Source organism: Mesocricetus auratus, unplaced genomic scaffold (genome assembly GCF_017639785.1).
Source record: "Mesocricetus auratus isolate SY011 unplaced genomic scaffold, BCM_Maur_2.0 Super-Scaffold_100020, whole genome shotgun sequence".
Classification (NCBI taxonomy): Eukaryota; Metazoa; Chordata; class Mammalia; order Rodentia; family Cricetidae; genus Mesocricetus; species Mesocricetus auratus.
The window spans coordinates 26,360,706-26,384,670 of NW_024429201.1; the positions used below are offsets into that span (position 1 = coordinate 26,360,706).

The following is a 23,965-nucleotide window of genomic DNA, read 5'->3' on the forward strand; positions in this document are numbered from 1 at the left end:
AATGGGTCCATTTGTACCAGGTCAGTGTTCTATTGCTGTGTAGAGACACCATGACCACAGCAGCTCTTACAAAGGAGGACATTTGATTGGGGCTGGCTTACAGATCAGAGGCCCAGTCTATTGTCATCATGGCGGGAAGCGTAGCGGCATCCAGGCAGAGGTAGCCCGGAGTGCTACATCTTGATCTGCAGGCAACAGGGTGTGAACCGTATGCCACACTGAACATAGCTTGAGCATAGGAGACCTCAAAGCCCGCTACCCACAGTGATATACTTCCACTAGCCAAACCATACCTCCTAATAGTGCCACTCCCTATGGGAGGCCATTATTCCTTCAAACCACCACAGCCATTCAGAACTAACATATGGCAACAGCGGTCATAATGGTTACTCATGGGATTAGGAAGTGGGGCAGTTTGGGGTAATGGTGAAAGTGTCTGTAGCTGTGTTAACGTGCGTATTTGGAAGGGGTCTATGGCAAGGAGTTACTGGGATGTATATTTTACTGTGTTGTAAGTTATACATATCACTCTTTGATAGTATTTTCACAGACCTTGATGTACAGAAATCCATAGGATGCTAACAGACACTGAAAAGTCAGTCTCTGTTAATGTGGAAAGATGTGGTGCTTGCAAAACTGCATTATGGCATGGTTTTATATGCAAAGCTTATGTATTCACATGCACAGAGAATTTTGGAAAATTCAAGCACAAAATACTTGGCTCTTCCATGTTCCCAAGCCTAAGGCACTGCTGTTGTCACCATCCCCTAGCATCTGAATTCTGCTCTCCGTGACTCACAAAACCATCCCACCTTAGAAGAGACACTGGTAAGTGATCTGATTGTTCCGAAACTCAGAGCCTTTCAAATGTGCAATTACGTTGGGTCCTGTGAGAGTGGTGTAACTGCTCGTCAGGCGTTGTGTGTTGACTTCCCCAGTGAGAAATTATTAAGAGTGATTTGGAACAGTTTGTTGATTTGCTTGGAGTTTAGTTCTCGGGTTTTTAACCCCCCTGTGATCAGTTAGCATCTGGAGAATTCACAGAAAGGTGCTGTACCTCCTTTAGATGTGAGCCTGCCATCGAGGAGTACTGGGAGTCATATTTCATGGGCAAAGACAAGAATAGTTAAAAGAAGACGCAAAGGTGCCGAAGCCCTTTCTGTAGAATCGAGATCGACCGTGTTCGCCCGCCCAGGAAGATCTTGTCGGGGCTTGACGTCGAGAGGCCTGCAGAGTACGGGCTAGGGTTGTAGCGGCCATACCCACACTACTCTTCCTCTTTGCCTGTACTTCCCTCTGCCTGCCCGTCTGCTTTGTGCCTGGGACCACAGTCTGACCCGTCACATGGTTTTGTGAACAAGCCCATCAAGTTTTCTGGGGCTCAGTGGGGAAGGAAATGGAGCAGACATCTGGTCTCCATGTTCAAGACCCAGCTGGGACTCCATCCTGGTTGAGGTGAGGGTCCTGGATGGCAGAGAGGAAGTTGAGATATTGCTGAGATGCTTGGCTCCTCCACAGACCATATCCCTACTGTAAGCAGAGGAGGATTGTGGGACTCTAGGGACCATAACCCCCACTGTAAGCAGGGAAGGATTGTGGGACTCTAAGGGCCATAACCCCCACTGTAAGCAAGGGAGGATTGTGGGACTCTAGGGACCATAACCCCCACTATAAGCAGGGGAGGATTGTGGGAATCCTGGGACCACAACTCCCACTCTAAGCAGGGAATGGTTGTGGACAGTATGGAATTTTAGGAAGGCAGGAGAGAGCCAACCACACTGGGGATTCTCAAAGAGAAGAAAGATGAAGACCCAAAGTGGGGTGATGGGAAAGGGGATTCGAGAAACAAGCAGGGTGACTGACAGGCGACCTGGCTGATGGGAGCAGAACGGGAAAATCGCCCGCTGGGGCTTTATTTCTCAGAGGGTCATTGACTCTACTTCAACCATTTGGAAAGGAAAATGAAAACTTCCACCCACCTAACTCTGGACCTAGTTTCCACTCCAAGAAAGACATTCTTTTCTTTCAGTAATCCTGTTTTCTAAGGACTCAACCTCATTCCCACCCCCACAGAGCTTTTGACTTTACTACGCATTTATTTCATAACTTAGACAATAAAACTTCCCACACAGTCCACAGTTACAGCAGAGAGGGAGCGGGGACGCGGGCGGCTGGCCAGCCTCCTGGATCTTGCCCGCTGCTCTTGTTCCTGTGCCTAGGCTCGCCCGAGCACCAGGCCGGCCATAGCTGGTGCCTGAGCTGATGCTGGTGTTCACTCTCTTGCTTTTCTTGGAGTGAAAGAACATAAACAAGTCCAAACTTTTAATGAAGGTATTTGACTGTGAAAGTCTTGCTTCTTTGTCAGCTCAAGGGTAACTATGAAAGAAGAGGAACTCAGGGGCTCAGGGCAGAGCACTTACCTAACATGTGTCGGTTACGCGTCCGTTGCTGTGATAAAGCACCATGAGCAAAGACGAGTAAGGAAGAGTTTATTTTGGCTTACTGTTCCGGAGGGACGCGTCTGTCACGGTGGTGCTGAGGCAGGGTAGCAGGCAGCCAGAGCTGGGAGCTCACATCTTCAATGGCAAGGCTGTATAATCTCAAGGCTCCCTGGAGTGACAGACTTTCACCAGCAAGGCCACATCATCTAACCACCCCCAAACAGCACCACCCACTAGGAAGTGATCAGATACTGTGGCTGCGGGGTATTTCTCATTCAAACTACCACAGTGTGTGAAAGGCTGGAGGCTCCATCCCCACCATCACACAGCCTCGTGGCCCCCTGCAGTCACTTTATTATTGCCTGTGGTGATTTACGAGCTTGACCCAGTGAGGCCCCTGTGTTCTTCCTTTCAGCTGACATGGCACCTCTGAGAACAGCTCCACCATGCCTGCTTGCTGCAGGGAAGACCAAGTCTGCTCCAGTCAGAGTGTTGTTACCTCAGCGTCTGCCTGAGGGCAGCTTCCGTGTGTCTCCTGGAAGTGATTTCTTTCTTTTATTCCAAGTTCTGGATACCAGTGAGGACCCTCAGGTGCAGAAGTCAGCCAGTAAGTGGTTTTCAGCTTGAGAAAATTGGTTTGAATCCAAATGTTTTACTCGGCAATCAAAAGCCATGCCTTCATAACCAACACTGGCTGAACACAAAAACAATGCAAAACTTCGTGTGCACGACTGAGATTCCAAACCTATTTTCAATTTTCCTGCTTAGTCTAGAACTCTGAACATGGAAAGACATTTCAAAGAACCTTCTGGATGAAGCAGTTTCAAAGGTCATTAAGTGGGAGGTGCTCTTGTTGAATGTCTGATCGGCAGCCATCTTTGGGTGTTTCCAGGAGTGGTACCCTATGTCTCTCTAATGCAAGCTTCTCTATGGGTGACATCCCTAGTGGAAATATTCCAGTAGCTTCATTTTCTCGTCATGTGTGACTTCATCTGAAAGACTCGGCTCAGTCGTTTCATCATTCATTTCAGTAACTGAGGCCAGCCATCTAATCCCAGTTGAGTCTTTCTGAGCTGCACACCGCTTTTACTCACTTTTAAATACTTTCCAGACTTGATCACCTTTTCCATCCTCTTGCATTGGTTAATTCTGAGTCAGTGTGACAAAAACACCTACAGTTCCTGGCATTGATGGTGCACACCTTTAGTCCCAGTACTTGGTAGGCAGAGGCAGGTGTATCTCTGTGAGTTCGAAGCCAGTCTGGTCTACAGAGTGAGTTCCAGGATGGCTAGAGCTGTTACACAGAGAAATCCTGTCTCAAACAAACAAACAAACATACAAACAAACAAAAAACTCTACAGAGCGACTTAAGGAGAGAAAGCTTCGTTTGGAGTCATGGTTTTGGAGGAAGCAATTTCAGTCCATGATGGTGGGATACGTGGCGTGGACGCATGCGCCAGCAGACAGGGTGCAGAAAGTGGCTCCCAACCAGGGGTCACACTGTACCCTGCAAAAACACACCCAGATGACTTCTCTGCCTGCACGCCCCACCTCCGAAAGGTTCCAGTCTTACAAAATAGTGCCACCAGCCTGGGGAGCCAGTATTCAGAACGGGAGGGTATGGGGACATTCTCAATTCAAACCACAGCTTTTCTTGTGCGTACACTCTGGCTTAAATGCCACCCGCAGAATTAGATCTTTCACAGTTGATTAAGGACTGCTGGACCCGTGGTGGGCACAGATTAATCTTCCAGCATTGTGATCTAGTTCTGTTGGCAGCTCCAGCTTACACAGACTATCCTAAGCCAGTGATTGGCCATCCATCTCCCTCATCAGCCATTGGTCATCGTAACCCCATGTCACTTAACCCACTGTGCTCATGACTACTTAGCTTCTCACTGCAGATTTGATCCTGCATCCCAGCAGACTGGAGTCCTTCGCAGTTTCTGATATGCACAGTGCATTCCTCCTAGCCTTCCCTCTTGTTTCCTCCCCTTTAATTGTAGACTTTAAGAGAAGGTTTGCAGAGACAAGGTATCAACTTGGGAGGTGGGCTGGTGAGTCTACCATAGGTGACAGATTTGCTACGCTCTGACCCTCCTAGGAACATGGACTTGTGATCTAAGAACCAGCTATGGGTGGATAAGATACATTGCGTATATGCACATAATTATCAAAGAATAAATAATAGCCAGGTATGGTGGTACATGCCTATAATTCCAGCATTCAGTTGACGTGCAGCCTGAGCTATACAGTAAGACTCTATCTCAACAAAACAAAGTAAATATTATCTAGAGAACACTGGAACTAGACAAGGCTATATAAACACAATTATTAATCTAGTAAGAATTATGGCTTCCAGTTGGATTAAGCATTGTATTAAAATAGGTTTCGAGTTAAGCACAGAGGTATTGCACATAATCCCAGCTCCTTGGTAGGCAGAGGCACATAGATCCCTTGAGCCCAGAAGTTCTAGGTCAGCCTGGAAATGTAGGGAGACTCACAGAGAGTTGGGAAGGGGGATGGAGAGATGGAGAAAAGGGGGAAGAGGAAGATAGGAAGGGGGTAGGAATGGAGAGTCTAATTTGAAAAACACTTTGGGGTGGACAGAGGCAGACAGACCTCTTGAGTCTGAGGCCAGCCTGATCTACAGAACTAGTTCCAGAACAGCCTGGGGTATACAGGGAAATCGTGTCTCAAAACAAAACAAAAGGCAAGGAAAAAAGCAAAACAAAACCCCAAACTGCCATTTCTTAAAAGTAGGCAATAAAGCAACACCGTTATCACCACCCAGGGCTGCATCGGCAAGGGCAAAGTTGGTAAGAGATGCTCTTAAAATTTGCTTTTATTCTAAATAGTTGATTAGCACATAGTCATTATACAAAATGTGTCCTTATGTAATAAGCCTCGAGACCTTAGCACAACTGACAACGTACCATGTTAGAGGCGCCATTCAGACCTTACAACCCAGCACATAAGTCCCTACAACTGCCAAACCAGGAACAAAGACCTAATCCATCAAAGACGTAGTCCCTAGTCTGAGGGAAAGTCCCTCCATGTACCAACCGTGCCTTTTGGCTTCTGTGGTTTTACTTCTCACTAACTGTGGCTTGAGGCTACATAATTTGGGCAAGTTTCCCACACAGCTGCCAGCTGGCAATACAGACTTTCTGTTTGCCTTTACAAGTGTGTGTATGTTCCTTGGTGGAAATACCTTACAATTGTAACATCTATTTGCTGTATGCACAGGTGTGTGTGTGTGTGTGTATGTGTGTAGGCCAGAGGTCAACCTTGGGTGTCTTCCTTTATTGTTCTCTATTTTATTTTTTGAGACAAGGTCTCTCACTACATCTTGAACTTGTGCGTTGGTTAGCCATAACTCGCCCCCTCCGCCTCAGACTCTCGACTCTACCCCCTGGAGTTACACATGCTCATAGCCATGCTTAGCTTTGTTAAACTCTTTGTCTCCATGCTTACCCAGAAAGTACTTTCCTCACCAAACCATCCCTCTAGTTTCATTTTAATATATTCCTGCAGATAATATCATACATTTTGTTCATATATAACCCCCCAATACCTTCTCTTGTTCCCCTTACAACTAGACCCTTTCCTACTTATGTTTCATAGCCATATTGAAATATATATTTAAATTTAGATTTTGCATGTCACGATATGTATATTTACCTAAGTCCAGCATGTCCTGCTTAACCTGATAATATTTATTTCCATTCATTTTCCTGCAAGTGATGTCACCTTGTCCTTTATGACTGACTGACTCACCTGTGCATGGTGAGGCTGCTGGGCAAGTCTGCTGCAGCTGACTGACTCTATCTCTGGTGTTCCTAGACACTTTGTCATCACCCACAAGATACAGTCACTCTTTTAAGCAATCGAATCACTAGGGAACAGGATGAGATTTGTAAAGGGTTCTGTCACTTGATGCCACAAAGGATACACTATGCAGATGTCACTACCTTCTTTAGATGGTGACGAGGGCTGCCCTGCCCCTGTGAATGACTATTTCCCTGGGTCTTTATTAGTTATAATCTAGGAAATTCTGCTCACCAGGAATTAAGAATGGTACCTGTAAAACCAGTATGTGAAGTATTATTTGACCTTTAAGTTAAAACTAAATCAAACTCTACATGAAATTCAAGCAAAATATAGAATAAACACACACATACACACATGTGTACACACATACAACACACACACACACACACACACACAGATTCCTGTAGAAAACATTGGTGACCCATCATGGGTGCCCAGTGACACCCATTTAGTGCTGTAAAAAGCCTCACTGAATGACTTACAGCCAGACTCTGACAGCCTGAGAATTTAAAATGTTTTTAGGCTTGCTAGAAGGTAAAAAATTCTAATGATGGCCAACAAAGTTTTAATCATGTTAAATTAAGTTTTCATGTTGGGAAGACAAGTTATTCTTAACTTTTGTTATTTAAGTTACATGTGTGGCACAATTTCTCTTGAAATTATGTTGAAATGTTTACTATTAGTATTTGAGGGAAAAATAAAACTTAGTCAAAATGATATTTTAAATCTTTATTGATAGCATCTTGATAATGAATTACTCTATATACATATTCTTCCAAACTGTGTCCTTACAATGTGAGGTCAAGTACTTTTTGTGATATTAAAACTTGCGAAAGGAATTCAGCTACTTATAAACATCAGTACAATTTTAGTTTCTGAATAAAAAGTATTTTCTAATGTAACTAATTTTTTCTTCAAAACATTAAATGGAAAAAACCTGCAATTAGTTTTTAAAATAAAAGCCACAGATAATTACATAATTTCTATGTACATTTCAAATTGCTCATATCAAATTACCAAGAAAGGCATCGTGCCACCTGTTGGGCAAAGAAATAAAGCTGTAGATGATGTCATTAGCTCCACAGCCATGGGGGTTCTAGTTTCTGTTAGTCTTTGCTTCAGAACTGCTACAAGTGAAGGATTCTTTGAATACCATACTTGGAAGTCATGTAGGTAATACTGTCATTTTTAACTATCTTATTATAGTGTGTATTTGTTAAAAGTTATTCATAGACCCTAAAGTACTAGATGATCCAAATGTCACACCGAGGACATTATCTTTATATATCTTTATATGACTGTCTAATAACTACATCTCAGAAATAAAGATACTGCTTAGTAATGACCCAGTAATACATTTTATGGTTAAGTTTCTACTTGGATTTTGTAATTTTAACTAAACTAAACTAATCTATTAATCAGTTTTTCTTTTTTTAATGAAGCAAGCGTTTAATTTCCATTTATGTTCAATCCCAAACTTTTTGCATCCTGCCCCCACCCTGTTTTGGGTGTCTCTTTTAGGAAGACAGGATTAATGTAAGTCAAAGTGAATACTTTTTAATTTTTATATCATCTTGGTATAAGATACGAAAAAAATGGCATGAGAAAAAATTCCGTAAGGTAACATGATTGGTAAGTTCATTTGAAAGGGATACACAGTGCAAAAACAACAGAATTTGGCATGTGGTGTGCTGCCCTGCCTTGCCAGTTGGGGGGAGGGTTGTGTGGCTGTCAGAGGGTAGCTTTCCGGTGTCAGTCATCCCTTGCCCCTTTGTCTGAGTCGGGGTCTCTTCACCTCAGCGTTAGTCAGACTATCTGAGCCATGAGCTTCTGGGGATTCTCCTGGCTCTGCCCCTCATCTCCCCACAGAGAATACTGGGATTACAGAACCTGGCACTATTGGGCCTAGTTGTTATGTGGATTCAGGTCATCAGCCTTGCACGGTCAGTAAGCTCCTTCAGCCCCCTCAGCCCCCTCAGCCCCCTCGCCCGCCATTTTGATGCAGACTTAGCAGTCAGTATGAACCGTGGTTGCTCATTCTGACTGGTTTTTCACGTTTACAGTTTTTGAATGAGACTTTTACCTGCCTGAGTCAACATTTTTAGCTAATCTGCTTACCCTTCCTTTGTAGTTTAGCTTGACTGATGCCAGGGTTTTCTTTGACAATTTTTGGCATCATGGAAAATTACAATCTTGTTGACTAAAGTGTTGACAAAATTACTAACTTGAGAACATTGTTTCTTAGTAGAATGTGAAGCCAATCTGAAATTTTAAAAATGGTTTCTAGCATAGGCAACTTTCTCTTGGAGGGTTTTGTTTAGATGGAACCCTTGGACCACATGGAAGTTGATAAATACTGGAGGTTTTGAGAACAACATCTTTCACTTTGGTAGAATTTCCTCAGAAGCTCTATACTATGGTGTGCTCACGGTACCTAATACAAAATGCTCTATGTTTTGATTTGCCTAGCTGTGATGTACTAGCTAAGACTTAAAAGGATACAGTTAAGATTTCTTCTCTAAGTCTATGTTTCTCTGATCCAGACGTCTGAACACGATGTGTTTTCCAGGCGTCTCTTAAAAATTTACTAATTGCTTAATTTGTTCTGTCTGCAGTGACTGCCTCCTCAACAACATCTTTTTGCTTTTGAATTCCTTCGGGAAACCAGGAACCGTTGGCATAAGCACTTTTTGGCCACAAGAAAGCAGGCTGCAGATCTTGTTGTTGACACCGACGTCTGTGATGGGAGGGTGAGGATTTACATTTAAGGGTGGCAGAAACCCGGGTCTGCTCTGCATGAGGCTGTGCTCAATGGGGAAAGCCCCAGAGCCCCGCCTTTCTAAAACCGCGTGGTTCCTCCTGCTCAGGGCGCTCGGAGGGACAGTCTCCATTATTTCTTTGGATCCCGTTAGCAAGGAAGGAGATGGAGAGAAGATCTTTTTCTTTCCGACTTTCCCGTCTTCTAAGTTTGGAGGGGTAACACCCTCTGAGAGCTGAGAATCGGAGCTATAGTGATTGGCCCCTGAGTTTCGCTTTTGCACTATACTTTTTAAAGTGGAGGCAAATAGGGTCTGGTTAGAGTCTGGGTCCTGGTCATTGGGAATTTCCATGCATGGCTGGTTTCCTTCTGGAAACAAAGGATGGTAATTTATTTCATCATACGACATCTTCCTGGAATTGGCCTGGTCGAAGGCCCTGAGCAAATGTGCCGTGTCTTTTACATCAATGCTCTGGTGTCTGGTGATGAAGCGCTTAGACAGTGCCAGCGCGGTGGTTTTGTAGGCTATTTCTTCCTCTGGAGTGATATCCTGGAGCTCCTCTTGCAAGGAGGCCACTCTGGCCTGGTGCTTTAATGATGGGGGACTCTTGATCCAGGCCGAACCAACCTGGGATAACTTGGGCCCGTTGGTGGTCATCAGAGCCTTCTGCCGAGGAGAGTCTGGGTCCCAGGTATTGTCACTGCTTCCAGGAAACACCTTATCTTTAAAGCCAAAAAGTGTCAGGTCCGTCTCTGAAGAACAGGAGAGTGGTAACGCGGCTGTCTTGATGTCAATTTCTGAAGGCGTGGCCGGCGGATGGCTCTCATCCATGTCTGCGGGAGGCATGTTGAGGTACTGCTGGGTGGTGTGCCTCCCAGAAGGTGACTTTGCTGTGGTTATGATAATGACCTCTTTTCCTTTTGCCTGGCAAGCGCTAAGGAGAACTTTGAGGGTATCTCTGTCTTCTGCATTTATAGCATAAACCAGAGCTGAGTAGCCGGAATGGTCTTGCAAGCTCAGGTCCGCCCCACTCTTGAGCAGCAAGGAAACCACTTCCGGGCCCGCTCTTTCCAAGCATGCGTGCATCAGAGCGCTTTTCCCGGATTTGTCCTGGATGTTGGGGTCAGCACTATTTTCTAGAAGGTATTTAACCATCTTGGCTCTACCGACGCTCTGCTGGTCGATGTGCTTGGTCTTACAAGCAATCATTAAAGGTGTTTCTCCACGGTCATTGCTCTCGTTGATGTAGGCACCACCTTCGAGCAAAAGTCTTGTGAGGCGAAGCCGGCTCTGATGGACGGCTTTGATCAGGGAATTGCCATCAGTGGAGACTTCTGTGCCTTCATCCATCTTCAAAAGTCAGAAATCAATGCCTGGTTATCAAAGAAGTTGAAGATCAATCAGACTCGATGTCCAACTTGTATTCATTTTTGTCTATTTCTGAAATATGTGTGTAGGGCACATAGATGGGATTATGTTATTACTGGAAGCAGAGCAGAATTATGACTTGGGGGCCAGAGAAATGGCTCAGCGGGTAAAATCGCTGGCTATGCGAGCCTGAGGATTTGGATTTGACTCTCTAGAACCCCAGTAAAAAGCCAGGCATGGCCACATGGGCCTGTAACTCAAGCATTAGGGTCAGGGAGAAAGAGATCGCAGGATCTCTCTGACCAGGAGCCTGGCTGCAAAGGTGAGTTTCAGGTTCGGTGACAGAGCCTGTCTCAAGGGTAGAAGACAGAAAGCAATAGTAGGGACCCTCCTCGAGTCTTTTGTGACTGTGCTAGTCCAAGCATGTGGGTCCCTGCACCTCCTCACCCCAATGCATACACCACACTCATGCACATACACCTAAATAAAAGCAAATCTTAGAGTAAATGCAAGAAAATGGAGAGATGGACCAGTCATTAAGAGCACTGACTGTTCTTTCAGGGCATCCAGGTTCAATTCCCAACAGCCACATAGTTGCTCAAAACTGTAATACCAGTTTCAGGGGATCTGATACCTTCTTCTGGCCTCCTCAGGCACCAGACATACAAGAAGGCAAAACATGCATATAAGTATACACATAAAATAAAAATAATAAAAATTTTTAAAAACTTTAAAAGGAGTCACGCAGGCTTTATGAACATTTAATTTTTACCATTGACTCTAAAAATACATGTTTAATTTATTTAACTATCTCAGATTCTGACTCCCTCAATATGTAGCTTCATTACAGGGATAATAATTATGACTTAATATTGAGCTAAGAGAAAATTTGTCTTTCAATTGTGCTTATAGTATATGACAAAGATCAGATTGTACTATAAATACGATATGTATAACATATAGATATACTCTGAATAAATTTTGAAAAATATTGTTTCTACTAGTATAGTGATATATTATTTATAATGTATTAAAGCTTTACTGAGGATCCAGAAAAGCAAAGTCAGCCTCAAGCTATAGAGATCAGGCAGTGGTGATACACACCTTTAATCCCAGCAACCACAGAGCTAGGAGGTGGTGGTACACACCTTTAATCCTAGGATTCAGGATAAAGTGATAGACAGATCTCTGTGGGTCCAAGGTAACCCAGATCTATACAAGAGTGAATCATTCTAAAAGAGAATTATAGCTCACACCTCTAATTTCAGCACTAGAGAAGCATAAAAGACAGTAGTCAGTATGAAGCATTCATTCTCCAGCCACGCTGAGGAGAGGTTACAGTCTGAGACTTGGTGAGAGCTCATGGAGACAGGACCAGCACATTCAGCATGAGGTAGAGGTAGGAAGCCAGTGACCGGCTGCTTTGCTTTTCTGACATTCAGCTTGAAGTTTGAACCCCAATATCAGTCTCTGGGTCTTTTATCTTTTGTGTTACACTACTAGTCACTGGCTTTTTTCATTATTTAGAGCATATTTTATTAATTGCTGTAGTCAAACCCACATAGATACGACTCTCCTTGTTTCACACAGTGCATTATCCTTGTACAAAGAAAACTAGGAACATTTCCAGACCAATATGGCTGTTCATTTCTACATAATGCCAACCTAGCACAGTAAACTGACTGGTCCCTTACTTTTAAATTTAAGATTATGGCTCCCAGCATGGTGGGTCACTCTTGTAATCCCAGTATTTGAGAAGTTTAGGCAGGAGGATCACCATGAGTTCGAGGTCAGCCTGGTCTACATAATATGTTTAAGGCCAGTGTGGGAGCTACAGAGTGTGACCCTGTCTCAAAATAAGTAAATAAGAAGGACTAAGATTATGGGACATGAATTTCTGTCTGATGATAGCACAGGTAGTTAACACGCTTGTCTCTTACCAGAAGGAGTGACAGCAGAAAGTGAAGGGGGACAAAATAAAGTGAGCATGCACAGAAATGAATTCATTGGCGACACCTGTAAGTTCCTGGTAGGCGCAGGACAGAGCTGCAGAGATACCAGCCCATCCCGAGGAGCTCATGGAGACCATGCACAGAGCTGGTCACAGCAAGACTCACAAGGTTTAAAGAGCTTTAAGAACTTAGGCATAAAAATTGGCTTTGCAGAAGCCAGTACCAGAGCTTCTTTTTGAAGTCTGTGCAAGAATTTAGCAGGTTGGGCTAGGAGTGCAATTCAGTGGTAGAACATTTGCTTAGTATATGAAAGACCCTAGGCTCTGCCCCTGAATCAATCAATCAATCAATCAACCAATCAATAAAATAAAGGACCGATGAGAAGGCTTAGTAGGTAAAGGTGCTTGCTGTGCAAGCTTGATGACCTGGGTTCAATCCCCAGAACCTACATGAAGGGAGAAAGAGAGAACCGACTCCAGAAAGTTGTCCTCCAGCCTGCACATACGCATCATAGCATGTGTCTACTCAGGTATCACACACACAATAAAAAATTAACATTAACTTCTTTATGAAGAGACTTTTGCAGGCAGACAAGGAAGGGAGCTGCTCAAGCTCCAACTGCAATTATCTGTGATGACAGACTCTGCCTATGGGGGCAGAGCCAAACTCAGGAAGTACCACAGTGCCTGGCTTGGGTTAGGACTTACATGGCAAGATGCGTACAACCCATTTGACTCCCTCCCGCAACCTGCCCAAACTAGCTAGTTTTTCAAAAGACAAACACAAAGCCAGAGGGCAAACAACAGCACCGTAGAAGGCTAAGAACTGAGGACCTAGCCTGAGAAAGCTAAGAACTTACCCCAAACACAGAGTCCGTAAAGCAGGGAGCTTTAGAGCTGGGGTTCCCAGATAAGGAGGGGCAGGTCAGACGGTGTCAAGGAACAGGCAAAGCCTCCACTGCTCAGGTGCGTCCTCCCCAGACAGCAGCATTCATTCCTACCACACACTCTGAGTCTGGAACTCCAACCCCCGCCATCATGTCAGCCCCACCTTCAATGGGATCCCTGAGGGACGCTGGCATGTGGAAACCTGGGGAATGTGGACAGGGGGTAGTTCCTCCAACTCCTCCGGAGCACCCAGGTGCCCTGCTTCTACCCGGGGCCATCCAGAGGTCTGTGCTCTGAAAAAACGGTAAAGCACGGGGTCTTTGGACTGAAGACAAGTGGTTGTCTAATGGCCACTGTCTGAAAAGAGCTGAAGTCTACCCCACCCTCCTGACCAACTGCAGAAAGACACCTGACCCCTCGGGAGGAAGCTGTTCAGGTCTGCATTTAACAGCCGCACTTGCCTGAGCAAATACCACAGGATTTCGCATGCCACGGGAGCGTCCGCGGCGAGGCTCCCAGTTAACAAGTATCACCCAAATGCTCCAGTCTTCTCACTGGTCTTTTCATATAGCCCTTCAGTCATGAGCCAATAGTTAAAATAAAAACCTGAAAGCAAATGGAAGGTCTTCCTGCATGAAAGACAGAGGCCAGGGCAAACAGAGAATGACAAACTGGAGGGGAAAGACAGTAGTCAGGAGAATTAAAACTTCAAAAACTCAGTACCCTTGACGGAGTAAGAGACATCATAAGCATGAGGTAAGAGTCTGTGAAGAACAGTCAGAGACGACGGAATCACAAAAGAACATGAAAGAAGCCTGCAAAAGTCAATAGGAGGAATCTGGAGAGAGGGCTCAGCAGTTAAGAGCACAGACTGCTCTTCCAGAGGTCCTGGTTCAATTCACAACAACCACATGGTAGCTCCTAAATCAAGTCTTTCTTCTCAGGTGACTCAAGGCTGTCAAGCTGACAGTTGGTGCCAACTAGGATACAAGTACCACTCTTTCTTGGTAGAAATATTATTTGGAACTGTAGTTCCAAGATCTGTCACCCTCACACAGACATACATGCAGGCAAAACACCAATGTACATTTAAAAAGAAAAACAAGGCAACAGAAAATGTGAGTGGTGGCATTGATGAGACTCTCAAACACAGTGCAGAGAAAAGAAAAGAAGAAAGCTGGGCTCATGGCACCTGCCTATAATCCCAGCACTTAGGAAGTAGAAGCAGGAGGGCCAGAAGTTCTAGGACAACCTCACAGAGAAACCCTGTCTCACAAAACAAATATAAATTACAGGAAAAGAAAGAAACAGAGAACCAGAAAAACTAGTCCAAGAACTCCAATATCCAAATAATATTTCTACCAAGAAAAAGTGGTAGAATAGTGTCCTAGTTAGCATCAACCGTCAGCTTGACCGTCTAGAGTCGCTTGACAAAAAAGGCTTAAGAACTGCCTATATAGATAGATCCAGCCTGTGGGCCTGTCTCTGGGCAAATGTCTTGATTAGTAACTGATGCAGAAGGTTCCAGCCTGCTGTGGACCACACTATTGCTAAGCACGTGGTCCTGAGACGGATCAGAAAGCTAGCCTACAAGAACCTGTGAGGAAGCCAGCAGGCAATTCCTCGATGCTCCCTGCCTTGAGACCCTGCCCTGACTTCCCTGGATGACTGTGAGCTGGAATTGTAATCCAAGCAAAGCCTCTCCTCCCCAGGAGGAGTATTTTAGCACAGCATCAGCAAGGAAACTATATCAAAAGGGGAACAAAAGAAGTAATCAATGGGAGTGGGGGACAGGGATAGAATTATCAAATCAAAGGGCCTATCGGAGCATTGCATTATGAATGAAACAGTGCACACCCATACCACGTGCCTGCAGACTTCCAGAGCACAGACTGGAGGGGAAGGGGCCCTTGGCTGTGGCGATAAGTCACACACCAAGGTATCAAGCATGAATTTAGGTTCAGGTACATCAACAATAGCAGTGCGGCACAGTGCAGAAGTGTCTTTAAATATCTGAAGGAGAAATGACCCTCTGCTTAGAATTCTATATTTAGCCAAACCTCCAGGCAAGAATTGGAACATACTCTCAAGAATTAACAGAAGGATAGACTCTACCAAGATGAAACAGTAAACAAGAAAAACAGTTCACATAGGATACAGAGGCTGAAGATCATGGAAAAGAGGTCCCCAAGCCCCCAGAAAATGCTGGGGGGACCTGCCAGTTTGATATATGTGCATAGACGTTCTCCATGCGGTCACCCTAACATGTTCCTTCTGTCAACTGAGGCCCAAAGCACACAGCAGTCTGGCTTCAGTTCTTGTCTCTGTGCGCTGTGTCCTGATGCTTCTATGTCCCCTCCTGTCCTGCTTCTAGGACTCCAATGATGCTCCTTTTAGCTCTGTTCTTCACTCAGCTCTGATGTCCTGGGGCTAAGACCTGGCGGGACTGGGGATGGGGAGGGGAGGCTGAAGAAGCCCACTCCCTTCAGGCACTCAATCACTGTGCTGTCTAGGCTGGAGACTATGAGCCGCGTGGATCCTAAGCCTCATTCCTGAGCCTGCCTAAAGGGTTCCTGCAAGTGCTCATGAATCCTGAGGCAGCTAGCCTTCTGAGACTCACCACGTACAGTTGATATCACTCTTAATTCATCTAGCGCTGTGCTTCCTAACTAGTTGAAGCTGTTTTTCTTAGCATCAGTGGGACAACAATGAAAGTAAAGCTGAAAACTATGAGTAGCATCCAAAGGGCAAGTGGCTATTGGTGGAGGAGGGAAAACTGTGTGATCTGGAAGGGGGACCCAGGCCTCTGAAGTGCCGGCGATGCTCCATTTCTCCGCTTGGGCGTTGTATTTGGAGGAATCTGTCTGGTCTGTAAACAGTGCATTTTCACACACTCCTCCATACAGTACCACTCTCAGTATCATAGGAGCCTGTACACAGAAAAGGTCAGCATATGCAGAGGTAGGTCATATGAGGCCTCCCTTGCACAACACTGTTCACTTCCCCTGGCATGACTAACAGCATGTGTTGCCGAAAGTTCCATTGGCATTGCCATGAATAAGCTCATAAAAGGCAGCTCTCCAAACTGAACTGACTCCATTTTGATATCACTCATGGTGCGCAGCCGATCACTCAGAGAGCGGGTGCATAACTGTAGGAAAGCGAATGCTTTGCAGTTTTATGCCCCTATTGCCACAGTCTAGAAAAGCTATCCTGCCAGCAAAACATACCTGAAACTTGGGGTGCAGGACTTCAGATGGCAGTGTGGGTCCCAACTTGCAGGTCTATTCTGGAAGCAAATGTTTGAAAGGTCACGTGAGAACACCAAAAAAAAAAACCCACTTCTTTGCACTTTTCATACACAAATGGGTTTAATATGCCAAGAACTAGGAGGTGTTGGAACATAATATCAAATACAGAAACCACTTAGTAACTTCGCACAAAGTAATGATACAGTGGCAATCACACACACACAAAAACAAGTTTAGGAAAATCCTAAAGCCAAAGTCGTGCTTAAGAAACAGACACTGAAGTAAGAACAAGTTACCATGTACTGACTTTATTTTTTTCCAAACAAGATTTCACTATGTAGTTCTGGCTGTCCTAGAACTCACTATGTACAGTCTGTAGACCAGGCTGGGCCTTGAATTCACAGAGATCTGGCCGCCTCTGTCTCGAGTGCTGGGATTCAAGGTGTGCACCACCATGCCTTGCTCTGACTTTCAATATTACACTTTTCCATGACTTCTAGAATTTGGACTCTTATCTGGTTGTTCTCAGTCTTAAGAACCTTTTAGTGTGGAAACGTGGAAAGCCTTTAGGTCTCTCTCTCTCTCTCTCTCTCTCTCTCTCTCTCTCTCTCTCTCTCACACACACACACACACACACTCATGTAAAGTCCTTCTCTACAACACTAACCCTAAGCACTTACAGGAGAGGGAACTGGTAACAAACTGGAGACGGAGATGTCTGGGAGGGGCAGTGGCCTCTTTTCCATCCTACAGAAATAGGGATGTTGTGAACTACAGGGAAGTTGAGTACCATGCCATGTAGATAATGGCAAACCTCCTCTCCTGAGGCCTGGAGAATTATCTAGCAAAGAGGAGTCCAGGAGGCTTACTTTTCACTGGAATGAATTCCATCTTTACATCATTGGATGTAGGCACATGCTCACTGGCGGTGGGGCATGCCTGTGTTTAGCCAGAAGTCAATCTTCAGTGTCCTTCAGGAACTTGTTATTTGACATAAGATCTCTCACCAGGACCCATGGGTCTCTGATAAGGCTGTTTGGCTGGCTAGGCAGCCCTTGGATCTGGCTGTCTGCTTCCCCAGTGCTAAAATTACAGGTGTGCACCATTTCTGTGAATGCTGAAGACCAAACTCGGTCCTCAAGTTTACATGGCAAATACTTAACTGATTGAGCTAGTTCCCCAGCTAGGCTGTTCAGGGCAGCCTGAATTCCTGGGCTCCCGCAATCTTTCTGCCATAGTGTCCTGAGTGTCTTCACCGTAGGTATATGCTACAATGACTTCTGAGTTCACTCACATTTTAATAGTGGGGCCATTCTGTGACTATTGAAACTTCAACCTTTTTAGAAGATCATCTGACCAAGCCTGAGCTAAGGCAGACCTTTAATCATTAATAAGAAGTCTCTCTGCATCATTATTTGGGAGCAAGCTGGCAAGACAGAGGAAGACTAGTTACAATGAGAACCACAATGCTGATGCCGTGTGGACACGGAACGGAAGGACAGCACTAGGAGGAGGCTCTCCTATTTTGCCTTCTACTTGATTCATTCTTCTTTTCAAGAAATTTATCTCAGAATTTAACCTCTTTTTATCACATCCCATATTCAAAGCCTTTTAAAATGACAGAGATGGGAAGATGGCTTGGTAGATGAAGCACTTACTTTGTGAGCGTGAAGACCTGAGTTTGACTTCCAAAACTCATGCTAAAAGAAATATGGACACTGTGGTACATGTCTGTAGTCCCATCTCTTGGGAAGAGAAGCAGAAATAGGTAGATCCCTGGGCCTCACTGACCAGTAGGCTAGCCTACCTGGTGTTGAGTTCCCAGTTAGCAAAAGAACTCTTTTTTAAAAAAATGGTAAAGACTAGGAAGATGTCTTGAGTCCATAAAGTACTTGCCATGCAAGCATGAGGACCAGAGCTCAGATCCCCAGCACCCACATAAATGTAGAGCAGACACAGTGGCCAGCCAGTAATTTCAGCACATGGGAAGTGAAGACAGGGACCTCCAGAGAGAACTGGGTAGCTAGACTAGCTTAATCAGTGAGCTCTAAGTTCAGTGAGAGCTTCAATTTCAAAATAGTGGAGAGCGGTCAAGGAAGACATCTAACGTCAACTCTGGCCACCATGCACACACACAGGTGCACAAGCACCCACACACCTACATGTGCTCACACACAAGCAGTGTGAACCCATGTATGCGCGCACACACACACACACACACTATTGATGGAATGTCCTTCTGCATATATGCTTCTCTTGTTGGTTGATGAATAAAAAATTGATTGGCCAGTAGTCAGGCAGAAAGTATAAGCAGGGATACCAGACAAGGGGAATTCTGGGGAGAAGACTCAGAGAGGAGATGCCATGTAGTTGCTGGGAATATAGGACACTGGGTGTTCTCCAGTAAGATAAGGCCATGTAGAAATACATAGATTAGTAGTTATGGGCTAATAATTAAGACAGAGCTAGCCAGTAAGAAGCCTAAGCCATAGGCCAAATAGTTTCTAATTAATATAAGCCTCTGTGTGTTTATTTGGGGCTAAACAACTGTGGGACCAGGTGGGTCAGAAACTCTGTCTACACACCATGAACACACACACACACACACATGTACACATGCTCCTGTACACCTGCACGTGCTCATACAGAAGCAACATGCACCTGTATGCACACACACAAATACCATGCACACATGCCACAAAACAGACAATAGACAATACCTGAGAAATGAAACAAAGTTGTCCTTGGACTATTGGAAATGACTTTTTACTCTGTCAGTAATGTTTGGTCTGATTGAGTGGAATCCAGTAAGAACTTACTAGATTTTCTTTATGGGTCCCTACATTATTAGGTCTTAATTTGTTAAATAGCTATGTAAACCCCTTCTCTATTTCATTTCTTTTTTAATTTTCATTTTATGTGTATGAATGTTCACCTGCGTGTATGTCTATGCTGTTTGTCTCAGATGCCAGGAAAGGGCATCAAGTGCCCTGGAACTAGAGTTATGGGCGGTTGTAAGGGGCTATGTGGCTTCTGGGAATGGAATCTGTGTCCTTTGGAAGTGCTCTTAACTGTTGAGCTATGGCTCCAGCCCAACTCCCTGTTAAAACTGGACGTCTTTAGTTAGAATGTATCACTGCAGACTTGGCACATTCTTTCTCTACATTTCTCTGCTGGTAAGCATCCACTCAAAAATTATTTACCTTCTTTTTTAAAGGCTATGAGGCATATACTCCCAAGAATAAAGACAATAGAGGAAAGGTATTATCAAGAGAAAAGTTTAAAATTAACTCTGCAAAGAGAAGGAACTGGCAGGGTGGTGGGTGCTGTCATGTGAAGAGCATGGGTATGTATGACCCTAGAACTACAGTCCCAGAAGTCCCAGGACCACACAAAGTGGCGATAAGGCAAAGGATGAAACACAAATGGTGGTCTGAAAGCTTGTGATCAGAGCACCTAGACTTCCAGATGCTGCCCCCACCTCAAGCAGCAACAAGCAGTCTCCAGGGCAAGAAACCAAAGATGGACTCTCTGACCAAATCGATCAGAAAGACCACAAATAATGGAGGCAGCAGATTGCTAGGAGAGAGGGAGAGCATGCAGGCTGAATGCTGGGACCCCAGCTCTCTACCCTGCTACCAGGAAGCTAGAAGACAGAAGCAAAGCCCGGCATCTTAGAATCAGGAGCCCTTGGAAAAAATATCTGTGGATAAATGGAGCAATTCAAACCATAACTGCACTCACCCTCCCAGACACCCACTCCGAATGGAAATAGAAAGTTACCTGAAAGCATTATTCCTAATCTCATACTTGTCTCTCTTCTCTCCCTGGGTGAGCTTTCCGTCAGCCAGCTGTCAGCTCCTGCCGAAGGAAATCAAAGCTATTCAGAGGCACATAAACACTGTCATTTGTTGCCTGCATCTCTCCCATTTGGAGTCGAGTTTTTTAATTCCTTGTTTAGAAATCCCTACAGTGTTCGGTTTATCACATTTCACTGACTACGAGTTTGTAAATGAGTCTGGAATGGATCCCACGCACAGCAACCTAGCTCAAGTCTGTTTGCAGGCAAGCCCACCACACAAGGTCTGCTAGAGTTGGGGGAGCCTTGGTGCTCATCTGGTCCAGTCCACGTTTTTGTTCAAGAGAGAAGGAAAGGTGAGCGCACCCTCCCAAGGTCATTCCTATTATCTGCCAGCCTGGAGTTAAATACTTGCTTCTGTGTACTTTATCTCAATATCTCCCTGCCTTTTAGGTATCCCAAGGCAGCGCCCAGGTTGGGATACCTGACTTGTGTGGTACCCAGCATGGCAGTGGAACATGACTGACACGCTTGGAAAGCCATCTTGGAGATGATTCTTCCTGTTGCCTTTGTCTGGCCTCCATCCACAGCTTTCTATTCATTTGGACAGGGCAGTGATTTTCCTTTGTGCCCCTCTTAGAAAATAGTTGCCTAACTATGGAGCTGTAAAGTGGGCATATGACTCTAAAGCTCAAATGGTTCCATCCATTGTCCTAGTTCCTGTCCTGATGGGGAAGAGGGGGCAGGGAACCTGGGCTCTCTCAAAGTTAACAATTTTGGGGGTATCGTTCCTATGTTGGGGGTTCAATATCTACATTGCAGTAGATGATGGTGAGGAGTTTAAAATTCGGAATGCATTTACTGCTTAGAAATTCAGTAAGTACTAGCTTTCAAATATGCACCACCCAATACAGGTCCTGCATATGTAGTTCCCTGAGCTGAGTGGGACTGGACCAGGAGAGGCCACGTTTCATACAACAGTGGCGTCTCCATCTTTTCTTAGTCCCAGAATCAGGTGAGCCTTTTAAAAAGATTCCTCACCCCTGGCTGTAGCCTGGTGGCTTCCAAATCCTTCATGTGCTCACACATGCAAGCCTCCATCATCTTCCCCCAAGAGGTCTGACAAGCGATTTTCTTGTGGGAGCCAAGGCAGAGGGCTGCCACAGTGGGATTAGGGAGCCCACAGGTCTCAGAGTTTGAGCCCTCTAGGACAGGAGGCTTGCAGCCTTTCCTAATCAGGTCTTTAAAAAAGAAAAAAAAAATCACAGTCCTGATGGGCAGTCCAAGGCCAAGCAGCGATTGGCGCGAGGCCAGCCAGAGGTCATAAGCACAATGTGTCTCTTCCTAGGAAGGAGAGAGTCAGAGCCAAGCAAAGGGTGCCATGACTAGCCAGGAAAAGCCGGCTTCCCTGGGTCTCCAGTCTTCTAAGAAATATTCAGAAACTGCCCAAGGGAAGGAGTTAGTTTCCCTCACAAAGCTAGAGTTAGGATGCCTTCTAGTTACCTATGAGCTGTCCCACAGGCTCTGGGGCTATGTTAAGGGGTACCTATATCCCAACTTGTCTCGTAAGACTCCCTTCCTCAGCAGAGACAGACGGGGGATGGGATAGGCTTGGGGGTAGAAATGGCAAACCTGCTCCTCCAAAGTGTCTGGGAAGCAGCGAGGTACAAAGGTGACTGGATTTCCAGGCTGTTGAGTATTCAGGCGGCGGCTTCTCCAAGGTCCCTGCCCGGTTTCCTCAGATTTTCCTCAGTTCGGGAGGGAGCAAGTCCAAGGTGCTATTGGAGAAGGGCAAAGGAAGGTGACTGGGGTGATAGTGTTGGGGCGCTGATGGGGGCGGGGTGCTCATTTCGTCTCCTCCACTCCAAACCAGAGCAGGCAGCTGTCCACGACAAGGGCTTGTGCCAGAAGGCCCTGGCCAGTGGTCCCCGCGCAGCCCGCCAGCCTAGCACCCCGCCCTCGCTGGGGAGATGGCGTGTCAGAGCAGGCGGCACTGGTCCTTGGCCCCGGCAGGCGCCGCTCTGCAGCCGGCCTCCCACTGATGGAGTCTGGATGCCAGGGATGTGCACGGGGACCGGACTGCTCACCCAGCGACCCCGGTTTCTGCAGCCAGAGGTTGCAATCCGCTTCGCGTCCCCAGCCCGCGCTCCTCACCTCCGCTGCCCAGCGGCCACAGGCACCTGCGGCCACGCGCTCCAGCCGGACCCCCGCGACCCGCGCGCTCCACCGGCCGAGCACGCGCCGCTCCCGCCGCGGGCCGCCACCCTGCAGCCCTGGGCCCCGGGCCGCTCCTCCAGCGCCACGAGGCCCGAAGACGGCGGAATCCGCAGCCCCGCGGGGTCCGGGCGCGAGCCGCCAACAGGAGCTGGGGACCGGCGAGGACCGGAGGCGCGCGGCTAAGCGCGGGCGAGCCGGAGGCTCCCGAGAGGCCCTTGAAGCCGCTAGCCCTTGGTGGCCCGCAGTGGTCCGAGGTAGCAGGGTCTCGGTCCCCGCCCCGGCAGCTGCGGTGTCAGGTGCGCGGCAGGTACCGGCTCGCGGGGCGCACAGGGGCCATGTAGCTCCGCGACCCTCAGTGTCCTCGTCTCGCAGCCGTCACCGCATCCCAAAGTTTCCCCAAGTGCAGCGGGAGGACTGACCTGGGACGCGCTGTCGGATCCGCAGTAGTCCTTCACCTTCCCGATCTGCTCCGGTCCCGACGCGCTGTCGGAGCTGGGTGACTGTCTACGATTCCGCGGTTACTAGGATCTCAGTCCCCAGTCCGTGCCGCCGGGCCCCCGCCCCTGCTCTGCAGACACAGGCGAGCCACGAAGCTCTGGAGCGGGAGCCGCGGAGCGCGCACCTCGCCAGACGCGGGGCTGGCGCTTCCGCTGGGAGGGACGCGCCCGCGCTCGCTGCAGGTGGGGGCGGCGGGCCTGTCCGGGCCCCGGGGGCCAGAAGATGCTCTCCGAGGCTCCGCCTTCGCCCCTAAGCCCCGCCCCGTCTCCCCTCCAGGCCGCTGAGCTTTGACAGCTGAGACAGGTGGGGGAGTGAAGGAGTAGAGGCACAGCCAGGATGATGGAGATGACCCCTGGGTGTCCCTACTCCGGGTCTGTGTCCCCGTTCCCTCCCATCTCAGATCCGTCTAGTTGGTCTGAGATTCAGCTTCCGCGGGACCCTTTCCTCACTCTCTTCCCCCACTTTAGGTAGAGCCAGAGCCTTACTTCTAGACTGAGTGATTGTGGGAGCAACCGTTTTGTCTTTATTTTTATAGATTTACAATTTCATTACTCTAATTAAGGTTTAATAGAAAAGCAAACAAAATTTTGCAAAATAAAATTAGGTATTAAGTGCCACAGAAACATCAAGTAAAAAAGGAAATTCAGTAGAATTGTTTCAGCTCTTCATGCATTTGAAGGACCCGGTGGTGGACCTTTTCTGACCAGATAATGTCAATAAAAGATAGTTTTCCGGGGTCAGGCTCATAGTCTCACCTGCCATCCTAGCGCTGGGGAAAGAGGCAGGAGACAGAAGGTGTGAGTTCAAGGCCATCCTGGGCTACACACTTGTCTCAAACTAGTTTGTAGTTTTGAGGCCCCCCAAAGGGAAAGATAATATACCCCTAGGTAGGTATTCTTTTTTTTTCCTTTTTTTTTTTTTTTTTTTTTTTTGGTTTTTACCAGACAGGGTTTCTCTGT

The 23,965-nt window shown here is 46.4% G+C and overlaps 2 protein-coding genes across 3 annotated transcripts in view; one reads left to right on the forward strand and one right to left on the reverse strand.

Annotated features, from left to right (window-relative positions):
* Positions 1–23,965, forward strand: part of Fam151b (family with sequence similarity 151 member B) — a 64,247-nt gene that overhangs the window by 33,150 nt on the left and 7,132 nt on the right. The window contains exons 6-7 of one of the 2 annotated variants that reach the window (XR_001197493.3): positions 688–828; positions 2,857–3,558. The exons of the other annotated variant lie outside the window; for it this stretch is intronic. The gene's annotated coding sequence lies outside the window, so the exon portion shown is untranslated. Of the gene's footprint in view, positions 1–687; positions 829–2,856; positions 3,559–23,965 lie in introns of those variants that run through there. 2 annotated transcript variants of the gene reach the window in all.
* Ankrd34b (ankyrin repeat domain 34B) lies at positions 6,990–23,178 on the reverse strand. Its single transcript, XM_005065661.4, has 5 exons — positions 22,928–23,178; positions 21,924–22,069; positions 20,276–20,353; positions 16,472–16,530; positions 6,990–10,407 (listed from the first exon to the last, which is right to left on the reverse strand). Exon 5 carries the CDS (start codon positions 10,382–10,384, stop codon positions 8,852–8,854), a length of 1,533 nt encoding a protein of 510 aa, XP_005065718.1. The 5' UTR covers positions 10,385–10,407; positions 16,472–16,530; positions 20,276–20,353; positions 21,924–22,069; positions 22,928–23,178; the 3' UTR covers positions 6,990–8,851.